Source organism: Leptinotarsa decemlineata, unplaced genomic scaffold, assembly GCF_025532065.1.
Source record: "Leptinotarsa decemlineata unplaced genomic scaffold, Ldec_3_MD MMD2_tig00026358_RagTag_RagTag, whole genome shotgun sequence".
In the NCBI taxonomy this organism is placed as follows: domain Eukaryota; kingdom Metazoa; phylum Arthropoda; class Insecta; order Coleoptera; family Chrysomelidae; genus Leptinotarsa; species Leptinotarsa decemlineata.
Genome location: NW_027412703.1, coordinates 682,328 through 701,877, shown reverse-complemented (window position 1 = coordinate 701,877; position 19,550 = coordinate 682,328). Strand labels below are relative to the sequence as shown.

General features: G+C 34.2%; 1 protein-coding gene across 1 annotated transcript in view; it reads left to right on the top strand.

Moving 5' to 3' along the window:
• Nucleotides 1-19,550, top strand: part of LOC111516996 (putative pyridoxal-dependent decarboxylase domain-containing protein 2) — a 46,655-nt gene that overhangs the window by 6,258 nt on the left and 20,847 nt on the right. The window contains exons 3-7 of the mRNA XM_074184736.1: nucleotides 5,138-5,379; nucleotides 7,839-8,068; nucleotides 13,148-13,219; nucleotides 15,042-15,296; nucleotides 15,661-15,732. Coding sequence (XP_074040837.1) covers nucleotides 5,138-5,379; nucleotides 7,839-8,068; nucleotides 13,148-13,219; nucleotides 15,042-15,296; nucleotides 15,661-15,732 — 871 coding nt within the window. The remainder of the gene's footprint in view (nucleotides 1-5,137; nucleotides 5,380-7,838; nucleotides 8,069-13,147; nucleotides 13,220-15,041; nucleotides 15,297-15,660; nucleotides 15,733-19,550) is intronic.

Genomic DNA, 19,550 nt, shown 5'->3' with positions numbered 1-19,550 from the left:
AAAGCAATTGGATTTTGTGGAAAACTATTGGAATGGCTGATAAGCTATATCAGTAACAGATCTCAATATGTAAAAGTCAAGGAATTCATATCTCACGAAATTAATGGTTTATCAGGTGTACCACAAGGAAGCCATCTAGGGCCGTTTCTTTTCAACATTTTTATTAATGATATCAGAGTTAACTTAAAATATACTGACATCTTACTTTTTGCAGATGATTTAGAAATGTTTAAGACAATTCAAACATCAGATGATTGTTTAGTATTACCAACAGATTTAGTGAATGGTGTTCATAAAATGATATGAATCTCAACGTGAATAAATGTAAATGTGTGACGTACTATCGAGTACTTACACCTGCAAACTATGATTACTACATATCGGGAGAACTTTTAACACGTGTCGAATTTGTAACTGATTTAGGAGTAGTGATGGATAAAAAACAGGACTTTCACCTACATTATAATTATATTATAAACAAAGCAACAGAAATGCTAGGCTTCATTTGTCGTACTTCCAAAAAAATTGAAGCTTTGTGCAAAGAATGTGATCTAAGGTATCAAGAGCTTTACTATAGTCAAGAACAGAGGTTCTCAAACTTATTTTGTCTACCGCCCACTTCGAGAATTAATTATTTTCTAGCGTCCCCCAATTTTTTTACTTTACTACATCTTAAGAATCACAATCGCAGTCATTATTTTAATAATTAAAGTATGTGTGTCATGTGAAAATATGACTTTCTGATGAGGGTAATGTAAAACCCCATTTTGTTATATTAGGAAAACTTTTATTCATGTTATTAAAACAAACATTTCAATTTGAATTTTGAAACTAATTCAATGTGAAGGATGAATTCGATGATTTTCAACAAGTTTGTTAATATCAGGCTCGGATTTATTCAAGAAACAGCCGTAAGTCATCGCAATCGGTAATCTGCAATCAATCTCTCTTTTTAGTTAGCAACGGTGGTACAGCACTAAATCCACGTTCACACAAATACGATGATGGGAATGCTATCACAAATCGTTGAACGATAGACCACAATCCAGGATACAATTGCGGGATTGGCTTTTGTAGCCAAAATTCTTGGTATCCATTTTTGAATTTTATTTTTGTTTCCTCGTTCGTTATCAGTTCTATGAGTTCTTCTTCCAGCTGGGGTGATTCTGCTGTGTTGACATTTGAAAAAGGATCCAACATCTAGTCCGGTATTTCCAATTTTATAATGTCCTGGAATCGTTCTGCGAAGTCACTGTGGAGGTTTTCCAAATGTTGGCAGTAAACAAGCAAGTCGTCGTTGTTGAAGGATACTGCTGACAAATTAGGGAAATTGCGAAACTCACGTCTGCCGATATTATTTCTTGTTTTAATCAAATTCAAGTCGTCACCTTGAAGTTGGAGATTGACATCTTCAAATAATTTATACAGGTCTGTCAAGTACGCAATATCATTCCTTGAAGTGATGAGGTTGTCTTGCAATTCTTTGTCTTTGTTCTTCAAGAACTCTATTACAGAGTCAAATACATTGTAAAATCGAGTCAGACAGTTACCTCTTGATAACCAACGCACTTCTGTGTGAAATAGCAATCGGTTGAAATCTTCATCATTAGCAACACAAAGCTGAATAAATAATCTGTCATTTAAAGAGCTGTTTCGGATTTTATTGACTGCTTTGATGATATATTGCAGTGATTGAGAGAGGCGCTCACTCAAATTTTTCGCAACCAAATGTTGCCTATGAATGACGCAATGTACAGCGAGCACATCTGGAATTTTATTTTTTAAGTACACTCTGAAGTCTTTGTGACGTCCTGTCATAGCCGGAGCGCCATCCGTAGCAGCTGATATAATATTCTTCAGTGGAATTTCTTTATCATCACAAAATTTTTCCAGTGTATATGGTTTCTCCTTTTGTATCCGTCTCTAAATTTCTGGCAAATAGTAGGCCTTGATATATTTTCTCATTTTTAATTAACCTCACGTATGACAACAACAATGATTCATTGGTTGGTAAAGTGGACTCATCTAACTGAATTGAGAAGTTAGAAGTCTTCAGATGATTGCACAATGACTCTTCAATGTTTTCAGCCATCTAATCAATTCCTCTTTGCACGGAACTATTGCTCAAAGGAAGTTTTCGTTTAATATCTGCCGCTGGTTTATGGAGCACAGTAGTTATTACTTTTTTTATTGCAAAATTAAATCCTCTTCAATAGTGTTTTTGTAATATCATCGAATGCCATTACTGGCTGGATAGCTCGCGCGCTTTTATATGAAGCAGCGGGCGGGCCTAGTACTTTCAAGAATGGAGACTAGACATCTATTGTACAGTTTAACAACTATCGGACAGGAAATAGTTACTGTCTAGTCCCCTAGATGGCGTTACAGGGGGAAACGCGCGTTAAGCGTAAAGGATAGATAGATAGATAGATCTTTATTTAAATAGGATATCCTAATAATATACAAATCAACTAGAATGGTAGAAATAAAAAAAAAAGGTATGTGTTACATCTAGAAATGACTTAAATGTATGACAAACATAAGTTCAATAAAATATTTTTAAAGACAGTACTGCAAAAACAGCAACATTATACATTCGAAAAATTTCAATGCAACATGTAGAAAGATAAATTACATAATTATTTGAAATATATAACGAACATTAGATGAATGGAATTATACAAATTACAGCTATAGGTAACAAAGACATAATACATATCATATTTGTTCATTTAAAACAAATTTCTTCAGTTCATTTTTGAACATGTTCAGAGATGGGCTATTTTTAATTGCATTAGGTAATTTGTTGAACCGATCAAAACCCTTGAAAAACAATGAGTTCATAGTATTTTTGTTTTTTGTTCTGTTAATATATAAGTTATTATTATTTCGAGTGAAGTGGTGGTGAATATCGTGATGAAAGACAATATACTGATTAAAATAAGATGGTCCTAAATTGTTCAATATTTTGTATACGAAGATCATTGTGAAGTATAGCAGTCTTTGGGAAATGGATTGCCAATTTAAAACATTGAGCATAATATTGATAGGAGTATCTCTACGGCACTTCAAAATGATTCTCATACCACGATTCTGAAGTTTTTGGAGTTGAGACAATTTATTCTGATTGAATAGATATAGGATAGAGGAACAATAGTCAAAGTGTGGCTGAACAATTGACTTGTAAACTGTGATACTTGACTCCGTTGAAAGATTATTGACAATTCTAGAAAAAAAGAATAATTTCTTTGAAATTTTTTTATGAATATACTCAAAATGTTCATCAAACGATAGAGTGTTATCTATCTGGAATCCCAGATATTTAGTTGAATTCACTATTTCAATTTTGTCATCATCAATGTTGAGATTAATAGTTTTAGAGTCTATTTGGCTGTATTTAAACTTGGTGGTGATTATCATCGCTTTAGTTTTCATCACATTCAGCTTGAGTTTATTAATTTTTAAATATTTGTTGACACTTGCTAGAGTATTATTCATTTTTTGTATAGCCATCGTAAGGTTTACATCGCTACATGCCAATAGAGTATCATCAGCAAAAAAGTTCATAAATTCACAGTCGACAAACAATGGCATGTCGTTTAAATATAGTATGAATAGAAGGGGTCCCAGAACACTACCCTGGGGAACTCCAACGTAATTGTCAATTTCACAAGAAAACATGTCTTTAACTCTTGCCCGTTGTTTTCTGTTGGTCAAGTAATTAGATAACCAATTATACACTTTGCCCTCAATTCCATATATATTCAATTTGGCTAGTAGTATAGACCTATCAATGGTCTCAAATGCTCTTTTGAGGTCAAGGAACACGACTACAACAAACTTATTATTATCCAGCTCAGATTTAAATTTGTTTAGAGATAGTTGCACTGATGACTCACACGAATGCAATTTGCGAAAACCCGATTGATTGTTGATTAAAATGTCGTTTTTTTCCACATATTCTATTAGTTGGTTATATACTGCTGTTTCAAGTACCTTCTCAATCGGAGGTAAAGTGTTGATTGGCCTGAATTCTTTACATTTAATAGTATGAGGAATTTTGGGTATAGGAACAATAGTACTACTTTTCAATCTTTCTGGTATTTCGCCAGTTTCAAGAGAGGTGTTGATAAGGTGCAATATAACGTGACCGATAGTCTCAAAAACTTGTTTCAATATTTTGAAGTTGAGGATTTCATGTATACTGCACTTATTATCCAAGGAAATTATAATTTTACGTAGGTCATTTAACGAAAGCAATCTGAATTCTGAGAAAGTTTTGTATAAATTGAAGTTTTTATTGCACCATGACTCTGAATAGTCAATGCTCGCCACAATTTCATTTATGCTTTCAACAAAATAACTGTTGAAGTTATCTGATATTTCAATAACATCTTTTAGTAATATAAGTTCACCAGTTTTCTCAAACTGAATACAATTTGGAAAGTCAATGTCATCTCCTTTTACTAGTTTTTTGAGAGTTTTCCACATTTGTTTAGAGTTGTTTCTATACCGATCAATTTTTTCAAAATAATATTGATCTTTTTTTCTTTTCAACACATTGACAACATCATTTCTCAATTTCTTGAAAGTTTCCCAGTTATTTTGTTTTTCTAGATTTGAACAGTTTCTGAAAGCTAAAATTTGTGTTAATATAATCTGTAATCCGTCCAAATAGTAGTCAGCGTTTTTCCTTGTGAAATAATTGTTCACGGAGATGATCGCCTTTTCATTTGACGAAAATGACTGTCCTCCAAGCGCAATTTTTAAATGAGGGAACAAAAAGAAGTCGCTTGGGGCTAGATCTGGTGAGTGAGTCGGATGTTCAAGTAGTTCAAACCGTAATTCGTGGATTTTCGCCATGGCAACTGCTGAGATGTGAGACGATGCATTGTCTTGGCGAAACAGGATTTTCTTTTCCTGCAAATGTGTCCGTTTTTCCGCAAGTTCTACCTTCAGCTTGTCAAGTAATGAAGCGTAGTATGCTCCTGTAATGATTTTTTTTGTTTTTGAAGATAAACAATTAAACTAACTCCATGAGTATCCCATAAAACAGTTGTCACCTCTTTCCCATCCGAAAAAATTGTTTTTGTTGAGCCTGAATGATATTTTTTTATAATCTAATAATTCTTTCCAGTGTTTTGGACTGCTCTGCTTTTTATCATGAAGATCATCTGGAAGGTTTAGTGAGAGTAACAAGAATGATGATACATTACAAATATCCGAGGTATTTGGAAGATGGTGTTTTAGCTTTAGCCGGTTCGTTACCAACAATTTATAGCAGTGTAGCTAGCCCTTTAGGAGTGGTTCAGCATCTTTGCAGACAGTTGGGTTTGCCATTATCTTGTATTCGACCTGTACCAGTCAATACTCATTTTGGTGAGTTCTCAAATTGATCACCTTGTAGGTTTGCTATGCTTTTTCTGCATTAGTTTTATGTATAAGCAGGTACAAACCAGGAATCTGTAATACTAAGAGAATAGTGTAAAAAAGAAAAGAAGATTACTGATATCATTGTAAAATCCCTTTATTTAAATGGAAATTGAGGTTAAATCTCCAGTATGATTTCAAGACAGTTGAGAAGATTATGAACACCTTTCGAAGGTTATAGTCGAAGTTGTTGAAACACTCGTGTTCATTGGGAAACTTAAATGAGTTTGGCAGCTAGTTATTACTGATAAAAGAAATTTAATACTGTCTATGGAAATAAAAGTCTAAAACGGTTGAACATTGTGAATATTTCAGTGTTACGATCTTCGTTCGGATTTGAAGACCGTCGTGGTTTGGAACTGTATCCTAACGTTTCGCACGAGTGGCTGGCTTCTTCAAAGATCTATTCATCCTGATGGTTCATCGATGACTCCGAATGAACCATCGGGATGAATAGACCTCTGAAGAAGCCAGCCAGTCGTGCGAAACGTTAGACTGGCTAAACCATGAAGGCCTTCAAACCCGAACGAAGATCGTCAATTTGTTGGTGAATATTTGATGGACTCATAGTCTATGATTTTTTACGAAATAAATTGTATGGAATGAAGGGACACCTACTTATTGTGACCTCGTTTCAGGCTGCCACTGGTAGCCATAAACCAATTGTGACGTAGCTAAGAGCGCGCGAATGTACGATGTCCGCTGCCACTCTAGATATAGTGACAATAATTCTACCGTCTTCGATGGAATTCCCAGGAATTTTCCAGCGCCGTTGATTGCCAAATATAAGCGCCATCCACTCGCTCATCGACACAGTCAAATGGAAGTTACAGTGAGGTATGCGGAGCGATCTAGTAAGGCGATAGACATTCGAATAATAGTTGAAGTGTTTGTTGTATTTAAAGTGAAACAAAGTTAAGTTTGATTGTTGTTCAGTGTAGTCAAATATTGGTCAACCCACGGGGGAAAACGTTACGGTAGCGTTTGGTATTATGGAATGTTGTGTAAACTTCAAGAATTGAACACCCCTATCCATCTTCTCTGTATAATAAAAAAATGTTTTGAAAACAGAGCCCTCCCGTCAAGAGTCAGGAATTCATTTTCCAAAAAATTTGCTCCCCAACAAGGAGTTCCCCAAGGCTCTCCGTTATCTCCACTTCTCTATAATATATACTGTCATGATATATACAATCACAACTTGGAAGATAAGTCAATGGAAGTTCGAAGTAATGAAATTCGAAATTTATTATTATTATTATTAATTAACTATCATTTTACAGAAATTACAGAGAGAGGGAGAGAGAGAGAGAGGGAGGGAGGAAGATAGAGGGAGGATAAGAGAGTTGTAGGAGAGAGAGAGGGCAGAGGGGCGAGAGGGCTGAGAGAGAGGGGAGATGGAGGGAGAGAGAGGAGGGTTGAGAGAGGGAGAGGGGGGGAAAGAAAGAAGAGGTCTGAGAGGGAGAGGGAGGGAGAGATGGATAGAGAGAAAGAGAAGAGGGCTAAGAGAGAGAGAGAGAATAGGGCGAAGAGAGGGAGAGGGAGGGAGAGAAAGAAGAGAGCTGAGAGATGGAGGGAGAGAAAGAAGAGGGCTGAGAGGGAGGAGAGATGAAGGGAGAGAAAGAGAAGAGGGCTGATGGGGAGGAGAAATGGAGGGAGAGAGAGAAGAGGGAGAGAGAGAAAGAGAAGAGGGCTGAGAGAGGGGATGGTGGGTGAGGGAGAGATGGAGAGACATTGAGAGAAGAGGGTAGAGAGAGAGTGGGAGAGAAGAGGGCTGAGGGAGATTGAGGGATAGAGAGAGGAGGATGGGGAGGGAACGGAGAGAAGAGGACTGTAAGAGGGGGGAGAGATGGAAAGGGAGGGAGATTTAGAGAGAGAGAGGAAAAGAGAGTGTGGAGGGTTTAGCTAGACTGGCTCCAATCACCGCTAAACGGCGGAGATTGGATCAGTCGGAAACAAGAAAAATGGGAAATCTTTTTTCTGTTCAAGATCCCACTTGCCATATTCGTGTGCTCTGCTTGGTAGCTGAACTTGAAGCTGAAGTCATTATTGTCTAACGTTGCCGAAACGTCGTGATGATGTCGAATACAAACGGATTACATCCGGGACGCCACTTCAGCACATGAATAAAAACGGACGAAACTTTTGAAGCAACCTAATATAGTTGAATAATTTTTCGGGTATATACAGCAAATACTAAAACATTGTTTACCTACATTACAGTTGAATAAATCTATTTTGATACCCGAATCATATTTTCTGGTTTCTGTAACCATATTTCTGGTTCGATTAGGTTGGGTTTTCTGTAAGCTTTATGTCTACGCCTTTTTGCCGCTTTGTAGTTACCGATCTGCTATTTTCATAAATTCCAAAAACCGCGAATGCCACCATTCAAGAAATTTTCGTTTTAGGCTCTCAATACACAATGGATATATCAGCAATGCAGAAAATGTTGTCTGATGATGTGACTGCTGGAAGAACACCTCTAATAGTCATTGCGGATGCCGGTACTCCCGTGAGTGGGCATGTGGATAATATTTCTAGAATAAAGGAACTTTGTAAAGTTCATGGCGCATGGTTACACCTTCGAGGCCATAGTCTGGCGGCACTGACTTTACCAAATCATCAGCGAAATGGAATAGTAAGATTATATCCATATTACCTAATTTAAATTATCTACTGTCATGTAATATGATGAAGAATAAAATGAACTATGTGAAAAATAATGTAAAACATTAATGCTTCATAACAGAATGAATTGAAGAGAATATTATACGAGGTCTGTTCAAAAAATAGGATGAATTTTTTTTCCTCAAAAAATATTCGTTTATTCATCAATTTATACAGGGTGGGACATCGAAAACTTGACTTGGAGGTTTTGGGTACTAATCTTGCAAATCCTAATAAACTCTCAGACAGGTCGATTTTTATTGGGAGGGGGACAGTTTTTTTACCCATTTACAGCGTCGTCACGCTGGACGAAGCATATTAAATTTAGGGTTGAAGTTACTTACTTTATTCTCATGTTAGCATATGCTCAAAATGGGCACCTCCAGCTTCCATGCAATAACAGAGATTCTGCTGGAAACGTTCTCGAACATAGTGGAGCATTTCTGGAGTGATTTGGCGACGTTCATTTGTGATTCCTTGCCGTATTGCAGGAGGAGTACAGTAAATTCTGCTTTTCAAATTACCCCACAGAAAGAAATCTAACGGCGAAAGGTCTGGTGATCGTGGTGGCCATTCGATAGTGCCCCGCCTCCCAATCCAGTGATACGAAAAAGTCAGGCAGAGCATAGTGAGGAGGAGTCCCATTTTGTTGAAATATTAACAGATCCTCCCGGTAATTGTGGTCATTTTCAATAATAACAGTGAAAAGGGGATTAATTATATCTACCAGAAGCTCCAGATACATTTGTCCGCTTAAATTGGCTTCTTAAAACAATTGGCCAACAATACGGTCACCAAAAATTCCAGCCCATACATTTAATTTTTGTGGACGTTGAATATGCAGTTCATGAAGAATGTGAGGATTTCAATCAGCCCAATAGCGACAATTATGGCGATTAACTGTGCCATTTAGTTGAAAACTAGACTCTAGTTGAAAAAACCAGACATCACCAGAAGATGGCAAATAAGACTTTGCTGAAACGTTGTGAAAATAATCCTTATGGGGAGAAAATACACAGAACACGGAGCGAAACCCGAGAAAACAGCTCATCATACTTCATCCGTGAAAATCTTCGAGTCAACATATATATATATATATATATATATATATATATATATATATATATATATATAAATCCTTTATTTAGCAATGAAACTGCTAATACAATACATCAAATACGACACCACAATGTGTTAGTCAACTAAACTCAGGAATAAAATTTCAAAGTATGAGTACTACAATAAATATACAACATCTACTTAAAATATCACAGTTGTTTGTCAATATAAAACACAAACAAAATACAAATATAGAATACAAAAAAAAAGTTTATACAGTCAAAATTTATAGTATATAAAGACTAGTTCATTCACCCAATAGATGACTCTTCAACTTTCTTTTGAATAATGCAAGAGTGCTACATTCTTTAATATTTTTGTTCAAACTATTAAAAGCTAACATTCCTGCATGGTAAATGGATTTCTCAGTACACTTTTTATTTTTTACTCCTACATATATGTTATTACGCGTTCTTTTGTATTATAGTGATGATGATTCTCATTGTATTCAATATGTCTACTCAGGTATGTCGGTGCTAGGTGATTATTCATGTTATATATCATTATCATTGTATAGTAATATATGAGATCTGTCATAGCCATCCATTGCAATTCCTTCAGCATTGCTTTGATTGGTGTCTCTCTTGGTTTTCTCAATATGATCCTCATGGCTCGGTTTTGCTGTTTTTGTAATCTACCCATTTCATTTTTATTGACAGTATATATTATCGATGCACAGAATGTAAAATGTGGTAATATAAGTGTGTTATATATTATAATTTTTGTAGATTTTGTAAGTGTTGACGAAATCCTTCCTAGAAAGCTAACATTTCTTGAGATAGTTTTTATTACCTCTTGTAAGTGTTCTTTGAATGTTAAGCCTCTATCAATTAAGACTCCAAGATATTTCGTCGCACTAACGGTTTCTATTTCTATATTATCAATATGGATATTTAAATGTCTGCTTTCAAGTTCATGCTATCCTGTTTTATTAGTAAATAACATGAATTTTGATTTATTACTATTTAATTTCAATACATTATAACTACACCACCGACTTATTTTTTGTAGTTCACTATTCATTGTATCTATCAAATGTTCCATGCACAGTAATATACAAGTGTGTCATCAGCAAAGAGATGAATTTTACACTTGTCTACCTCATTAACAATATCATTTATATATATTAGGAATAATAGTGGTCCTAGTGTATTGCCCTGAGGTACTCCGTTGTTATTGATAATTTCACAGGACGTTACATTATTAAGTTTTGTTACTTGTCTTCTACTATTTAGGTAATCTTCAAACCATTTATAGACTGTACCGGATATTCCATAATTTCTCAATTTAAGCAGGAGTCTTTTCCTATTTACTGTCTCAAAGGCTCTTTTCAAATCTAAGTAAACTGCTCCTACATTCATATTTTGATCTGTCCACATTTTCCAGTCAAATAAAACACTTTGGACTGCTGTTTCGCAATTATGCAAATGAAGCAAATGTTGAAAACAAAATGTGGATTTTCCACCGCTCGTTCACTAACCAACTCGCCAAATTGCAAGCGTCGATCGAAATCATCTTCATTCAGTTCTTGCGTTAATTTAATTTTGATAGGATGCATTTTGTGGGTTTTTAAAATACGCCGAATGCTAGTTCGTGACACCCCGGAAACAAATGCTAACTTTCTTGTGCTCAAAGCATGGTCATGCTCAACATAGCCCAGAATTGCCACTTGTGTCGCATCATTCGTTACTGGTGGTTCGATTTGCCGTTTTTTATTTGCTACAGATCCAGTTGCGCGCAATTTTGCAATTAAATCGAAAACATACTGTCGCAACACATTCTTTCAATGTTGTTGATTGAACAGTTCAGCGGCTCTTGCAGCACAACGTCTATTTCCATAGTACAGTTCAATCAACTCAATCCTCTCTGCAGTTGTGTAAACCATTGCTAATTTAGCAAACTTTACGGCACTCACTACTAGTAATAATGTAGATATCACTTTTAACATAAAAATGAGAAATAGAAACAGCATTTTTAACAATTTCTCAATTGTAATAGACCTCTTATCAGAGAAGAACTAAAAAATTAACAAAAAAGTAGCGTTAGAAACAAATGAGAGACTTCCAAATACATTCCAACTGGGCAGTGGCGTACAACAATTTGTTGCTATTAACAATAGTGAAAAAGTTAATTATCGGAAAGAACTCTTTTAAATACGTCCAAATTAAAAAAAAAATTACACCATTGTTTAGAGAATTCCAAGATCTTTCAAACGTTGTGCAACTCGCCCCCTATTCCCTATTAAAATTCCAAGGGTTGTTCACCCCTCTGCTCCGGGGTTGAAGTGGCGACGCTGTAAATGGGGAAAAAACTGTCCCCCTCACAATAAAAATCGACCTGTCTGAGCGTTTTTTGGGATTTGCAAGATTAGTACCCAAAACCTCCATGTCCATTTTTCCCTTCAAATAGGCCAGGCGTACTATGTTGAAAAATAGTGATTTTTCAGAAAAAATCCTTACAAGGTAAACTCAACGGGAATAGGTTGGGAAGGTAGTCAGTAATGTTGGGACAAAAATTCAACAGCTGTATGTTTGCAGGGGCGGAGGAGTGGATGTGAAAAGGGGTGAAAAACGGTTTTTCGCGGTTTGCGGACAAAATAACTGTTTTAGAGAAAAAAGTTGAAGGAGAAAGTTGTAGATAATGGAAAAAACTATAACTTTTGTCTTCATACTTTTTTCACATAACCTCAAAATTTTCGAGTAAAACGCAAAAAAACCACTTTTTTCGTTTTTCATTTTTCATTTGACGAAAAAAAGGCGTATCACTATGAAAATTTAAGCAATTGTACTATCGAGATGCAAAGTACCCAAATTGACGACACGGATGATGTTTTTGCTGAGCAACTTGATCTTCAAGAAGAATCTGATAAAAATGTACAAGACGAAGGAGAAGAAAAATAAGAAGAAGAACAACAACAACAACAAGATCAACAACCAGGGCGGCAAAGTAAAAGAGCGAGAATTAATTGAATTAAGACAATTTTTTATCTCATTATCTTGAATAATGTATGGTTACCTGCATCTTTGTTAAATAAACATTTTATTTGAAGCTTTATTTGTTCAATTTGCCACTATAAAACCTTGATAATTAATTCAAAGCATCCTAAATATTCTATAATAAAAATTTTTCAACTCTGTTTTAGTTTAAAAACCGTTTAATTACATAATATGAAACAAATCACGAAAAAAAGCACAATTTTTCAGTTTTTTGCATTTTAAACGATTTTTTTTGCTTAAAGTGGTATATTTTAATTTTTTCATCTGAAAGCTGATGTAATTACAGAAAAAATGAGCGGTGTAAAAGTTGTATAGGCCAGAATAAAAACCTTTTTGACTAACTTGAAAAAAATGCTTTTTTTTTCGAAAAATGCGAATTTCTCAGAAACTAATTAACTTATCACTAAAAAAATGCTACTTATTTGTGATAAAAATAGTACAATTGCTCAAATATTCATAGTGATACGCTTTTTTTTCGTGAAATGAAAAATAAAAAAGGAAAAAAGTGGTTTTTCGCGTTTTACTCGAAAATTTTGAGGTTATGTGAAAAAAGTATGAATACAAAAGTTATAGATTTTTTCATTATCTACAACTTTCTCATTCAACTTTTTTCTCTAAAACAATTATTTTGGCCGCAAACCGCGAAAAACCGTTTTACACCCCTTTTCACCCCCACCCCTCCGCCCCTGCAAACATTCAGCTGTTGAATTTTTGCCCCAACATTACTGACTACCTTCCCAACCTATTCCCGTTGAGTTTGCCCTGTAAAGAATTTTTTCCTCAAAAAAATATAGTACGCCTGGCCTAAAAGTAGTCCCCCTCAGATATTTATACACTTGTGCTAGCTGGACAGTTCACGCATGTAAATTAGTCAAAATATGGAAGAATGTTAAAAAAATGTTGAGTTTATTGAATGATAATTTTTATATTTTCAGGTGTCGCCTGTGTCTGACAGTTTAACTTTAACATTAGGAAGTTGGTTGGGTATTCCAGGATTACCAATTGTCGTATCCTTTTCATTAACTACCAACTATTTGTTGAACCAAGTGTAAATATTCTTGAACGAATATATGATCAACGTCGGTGATTTAGATTTTTGGCTTAACTTTTTTTATAATAATTCAATCACAAAGACTGATTGGCCTACAGAAGATATAAGGACTTTGCAATGTTAAAATTTTATTTTTTTACTTTGAAACAATTACCATTACTGTCCCCAGTGCTTTTGCAAAGGTTTATGAAAAATGGGTGTCAAATTCAGTCGTTTCATTCTTTGATCTTCATAAACTATTCAATGAAAATCAATTTGGTTTTAGAAAGGGACGTTCAACAACACAAGCTATAATAAAACTACTAAAAGAGCTATGTAATAGTCTAGATATGGGTAATCGAACTCTGTGCATTTTCTTAGATCTAAGTAAGGCATTTGATCTTGTAGACCACATAATTCTACTAGACAAATTGGAAAAGTATGGTTTTAGGGGAAACTCACGTAGATGGTTTGAAAGTTATCTCCAAAATCGAACACAATACGTTGATATAGATCAGTATCAATCTGAACGTTTAAAGTATACTATTGGAGTACCACAAGGCTCTATTTTGGGACCTCTACTTTATATAATTTATGTCAATGACTTTGAAGGAAATTTTGTAATGTATGCGGATGACACAACACTACTGGTTAGTGGTAAGAATGTTACATCCACAGTGGACTTGGCTCACAGGGAAATTTTAAAAGCCCAGGACTGGTTTTCTAGCAATAAATTAATCTGCAATGATAAAAAATCATCCTTCCTAAGATTTAGTTATGCCCCAAATGGTCATGATCACAGTTTGCTGTTAAAATCACAGCACGGTTTAATGAAACAGGTGAATTCAATAAAATTTCTAGGACTTACTCTCACTGAAGATTGTAAATGGAATCAACATATTAATGAAATATGTAAAAAAATAACGCCTATGTGTTACTGTATCTATCAACTCAGTAAAATTATAGATAAGTCGGTGGTACTCATGTACTATCATGCCGAATTACACTCAACAATCTCATATAGTATAGTAGCTTGGGGCCTATCACGTGAGGCACAAAGGGTATTTATTTTACAGAAGAGAGCTGTCAGAAACATTCAGAGTGTAAATAGACATACTAGCTGCAGAGATCTATTCAAAGTTTTAAGAATATTAACTCTCCCATGCATTTATATGTACCAGCTGTTAATTTTTGTAAAATCGGGTCAGCGACCTTTTACCTGCTTAAACAAAAATAATTACGGCACAAGAAATTCAACATTGTTAGAAATACCAAATCATAGACTGGCTAGATCAGAATCAAGTCCAATTGTCATGGGTGTCAGGCTATTTAACAAATTGCCAAATCATGTTAGAAAAATGTCACTAAGAAAATTTAAACCGTTCCTAAAAAACTTTCTGATTGATAAAGCCTACTACTCCATTGAAGAGTTTATAAATGACTTATCAATATAACTGAAGAATTGAGATTGTCATCTAGGGTTGTAAATATATTATAATTTTACCTAGTTATAAGTTCTAATATATAATTTTACATAACTGTTCATATCCTATCCTATATGTACATAATTTTTTCTTTTTTATAAGTTTATTTATATCATATTACACTGACTTGTTCTATATCATTGAGTTATGATCCAGAAGAACCAATAAAATATTATTATTATTATTGGGACTGAAATAAACAAAAGTTTGTAATTCAATCGTGAGAGAGGAATTTTATTTTCAGAGAGTTTTCTGGTGAATAACTTGTTCAAGTATCTATCTTCATCAAATTGTTTTTCTTTAACATTTCTACAGACCTTATATAGTGCTTGGGATTCTACCGTTAACTCCTATCGAAACAAACAAGGTGGGGGAAGTAGAGAAAGTACCTTACCGTTATTGGCTGGTTTGAATACAGATCATCACTGTAGCAAAATAATCGCTCTTCCACTTTGGGCAGGACTCCAGTGCCTTGGAGTTGATGGAGTCCAGTCTAGAATAAAAGAAAATTTCATAGCATGCGAAAAACTATGGACTGCATTGGATGTCTTTCGCCACGTCAGAGTTTTGGTGAGTACATTCGTTTTTGGAGAAGTTGAAAACGTGAATGTTGGATAAGAAAGCATCAGTTCTCAGATGATACTGATATGCTTTTGGATAGTTTAAGTGAAATAATATGCAAGAGCAATTGAAAAATTTATTGTTTGACTAGTTAATAAATAAAATAAAGTATTCATGCATTAATTTCATTATCTCAAATTTCAATTTCAATTATCTATCAAATACATCAAATTCACATATTTATCTACAATTGTATAATTGTTTAGAAAATGTCCTTGAAAATATAAACTTGAGTCCAGTTGTTGAGAAAACTCACATTCAACAGATTCAGGTCACCAAATAAGTACCCAAGAGAGTTTTTACTTGATTTCAGAGTCCTAAACCTGGAGGTGAGAGTGGCATCTATAAAGTTTCTGAGTTGGTAACGAAACCGTCAAATATATCGGTAAGTTGAAATATCACTGAAATTAAAGTCAACGAACTTATATGACAATTGTGTCGGAACTATTTTCCAGGTTTTTTGGTCGTGATCTGCAGGTTATTACTACTGCGGTAGTGCTCAAGTTGGTGCTTGAGTTGTTTTTCCCAACGCTGAAACTAAAATGCTGGAATTTGTCTCTGGTTTTATATTTTCATAGATAAACGTGGCTTCAATTCTCCTAATTGGATCAGCCGACCTTGTTTGTGTCAAATTAAGGATAGGCAGCCAGATTTCATTAATATTGATTGCTTCATCGTTTCTGAATTTCTTGCTATTTCATTGAAAACATTATTGAGTTCATTTGAACTAATATTTATGTTTTCTCCCTGTGACTTTTTCAACCTACCTTTATTGATTACTTTCCAAGAGCATTTTGCAATATTATCCGAATTTTTTATGAACTCGTTATTTGCATTGAGGTTTTCCTCATTTATAGCCTGTCTGTACTTATGCCTGAGATTTTTTATTTTTATCGCAAGATCATCAGATCTGAAAGCAACATACAAATCATTAAGAGATGTGAGTTCCTTTCTAATTTTCCTAATATCCTCGTTAAACCATTCAATTCTATTTGTGTTCTTGGAAACTCCTTTTTTAACTATAGGAAGTTCGTCATACATATGCTCTAAGAATTTACCTTGATATATATTCCATTTATCATCAATATTTGACATTAAGAAATCATAATTTTCATTTTCCAGAGATTCATACATTTTAAATTTCCCTATTTTAGTTGAAGGTCTGGAGAAGATAGTTTCTTTCCTTGTTTCTTGATTAAATAAATGAGTGATATTAGTTTTCATGTCTATCACACAATGATCAGATAAAGAGGGATCATAAACGCTAGTTTCACAGTTTATTTGACCATGAAAATTTATGAATATGTTATCAATACATGCCTTGAACCTAGTTTTATTGAACACCATTTGCGTAAATCCATATGAATTCATAATATCGAGAAAATTATATTTTTTAGAGTAATTTTGATCGAAATGTATATTGAAATTACCATTAATGATAACTTGTTTATTTGACTAGAAAATTTTATCTAAAAATAATACCATTGTATCTAGAAAAGTATGCGAAATTTTCATCTGGTGGTCTGTATATGGTAATAATAACAAAATTGATATTTTTTAACTCTATTGCAGCAATCTCACAGCTATACTAAAACCAATAATGATTGAGAGTAGAAGTAAGCCCAGTTGACAGCAAATTGGGGGCGTGCTTATTAATTTTTGAGAGGGTTGAGAATGAAAGAAAAATTCTTACTACAGTTAGTTAAAATATTCATACACATTTTTTATTTATTTCATTAAAACTTTGCAATATCGTAATTTACCTAATCGTTGAAGTCATTAGGTGGGCCTTATGAAAACGGAGTAATAATCGTGGTAATTATAGTAGGTACCAAATAAATTAACAATATTAATAAAAAACACAATATATATATATATATATATATATATATATATATATATATATATATATATATATATATATATATATATAAATAACTTTTTTTCACTATTGGGTTGCAGCAATTGATGAGTGAACTCTTTATAACTATTCTCAAGCTTTCGAGTAACTTAAACTCATCGTCAGGGGTACTAGAAAATACAAATTACAAATTTTTGATAATAGAATATAATATAAATGTAAATGAATTGCTGCTTTTTTCCATGATTGTTTCGGTAATGGTTCTAAATGTTGACTATGGTATGGGGCATTGTCCATGATGATGACAGACCCAGGTTCCACAAGTTGAATGATGCCTTCAAACCATTTTTCAAACACCTCCGCATTCATCTCTTTATGATAGTCGCCTGTTTTCTTAGATTTAAATATTAATTCACCATTTGGTAAAAATCCACTGTCGCTTCCTATATGCGTAACTATCAGACGACTACCTTTTCCAGATGGCTGTTTTAACCCAACTGACAAACCTTCAATAAAGGCTTGTCGTGCACTTGTTATATTACCATCCTGCCATACTTTTTTGACCATATGTCCTTGGTTAACCCATGTCTCGTCCATGAAGTAAACTTTTTTTTGAGCTTCCGAAATTCGTCAATTTTTCTTAGATAGTTTCTTCTCCATGCTATTATTTCTTGACGTTCAATGATGATGCTTTTCCTGTCAATTTTTCCGTACGTAAATTTCATTTCGTGTACAAGTTTCCTAAAAGTTTTTTTACCCATTTTTGGGACCAATTCATGATCGCTAAGGGCCTCCAGAACTGTTTGTAGTGTGGGCAGCTCATTTCTGAAAAAGAAACTGTGAATAGTTCTGCGTATACTGGTTTTGGCTTCTTCATCAACTGTGATTTTTTTACGTCCGCTACTAGTTTTTGGCGTTTGTACGTCCCCATGAATTTCTGCTTCTCTTAGTATTTTGTAAATCGATAATTTTGGTACACCGGTATAATCAGAGCACATATCAACTAATTTATCTTTTGTAATTGTGGAACTTAATGATGTAGAAATGCCCGGTTGGTTATTCGGAGGTACACGTAGAATTACAGCACATATGCACAAAGTCATCTTTTGGTGGCTGATGATCTCTTTCAAGACAGTGAAATACTCGCAGTACAATTTGTTTTTCTCTTACTGACCGAGACTCCGACCGTTTTACCTTTTTCGACGTGGAAGGCCCGACCATGTCTCCCATTTTTTGAGTAGTTTGAGAACGGCGTAGAAATATAATTATGTAACGCTTAAACACTTATTAGCACTATTATTTTCACCAATTGTTATCACAACACGTCGATTGCTGACTAACTTAACTGTAATACGTACAATTCACTCTGTATAATTCACAAACCAATGATACGCTCATGGCTGCAAGTACATTAGTGAGGACTGCAACGATGAGATGGAAGTTACGGTAAAGTGACAAAGACAGAAATATCGTTGGGTACAGCGTTGCCACTAGTTGTAATAAATATCTAACACTATACAGAAAATAATGAATTTTAACTGATCAGTAATCAGGAAATATATAAGTATTACTCATTACAAGCTCATTATTGATTTTTGTCATAAATAATACCTTTTAATCGTACTAGTATTGTGTATTATCTATAATTTGCCACAACCTACAACTCTACTGCTTACTATATTTTGATTTTGCTATAAACTGGTAACGTATAACGTATAGATATGACAACGCGCTTTACTCTCAATCATTATTGGTTTTACTATAAGTGCAACTAAATCCTCCCCATTTAAAAAATTTGTGTTTTCTTTACACATAATCAGTGTACCACCGTGAATGTGTGTGCTTCTTGCGTATGATTTTTCCAGTTTAAAAATTTGAATTTCATCATATGACAAAAAGTGTTCAGAAAAACATAGGACATCATACCTGAAATCAAGTTCTTTTAGGAACACTTCAAGTTCTCCTACCTTATTTCTTACAGATCTTATGTTTAAATGGAATACATTCAATTCTACGTCATTGTTTACTTTGTGCATAGCAGTAAAATTTTTATCAATGAGAGATATCTGTCAAATTCCTATTGAAATTGATACAATTGTCGTTTGTAGTATTTAATATAGATACATTTTGTCTTTTACACCAAGTAATTTGGAGCAATCGTTTAAAAGTTATCACGGCAAGATTAACTTAACGCAATGCAGAATTATGTGTCGCGTCTGTTGTAAGCAATGAAGCGCCATCGCCGAGAACGCGACCCAAACGCGGGGAGACGTCGTTGACGGTTGTGTTAGTTTTGCGAATTTCTTTATAGGTAACATAATTCGATTCTTGAAGCCATTCAT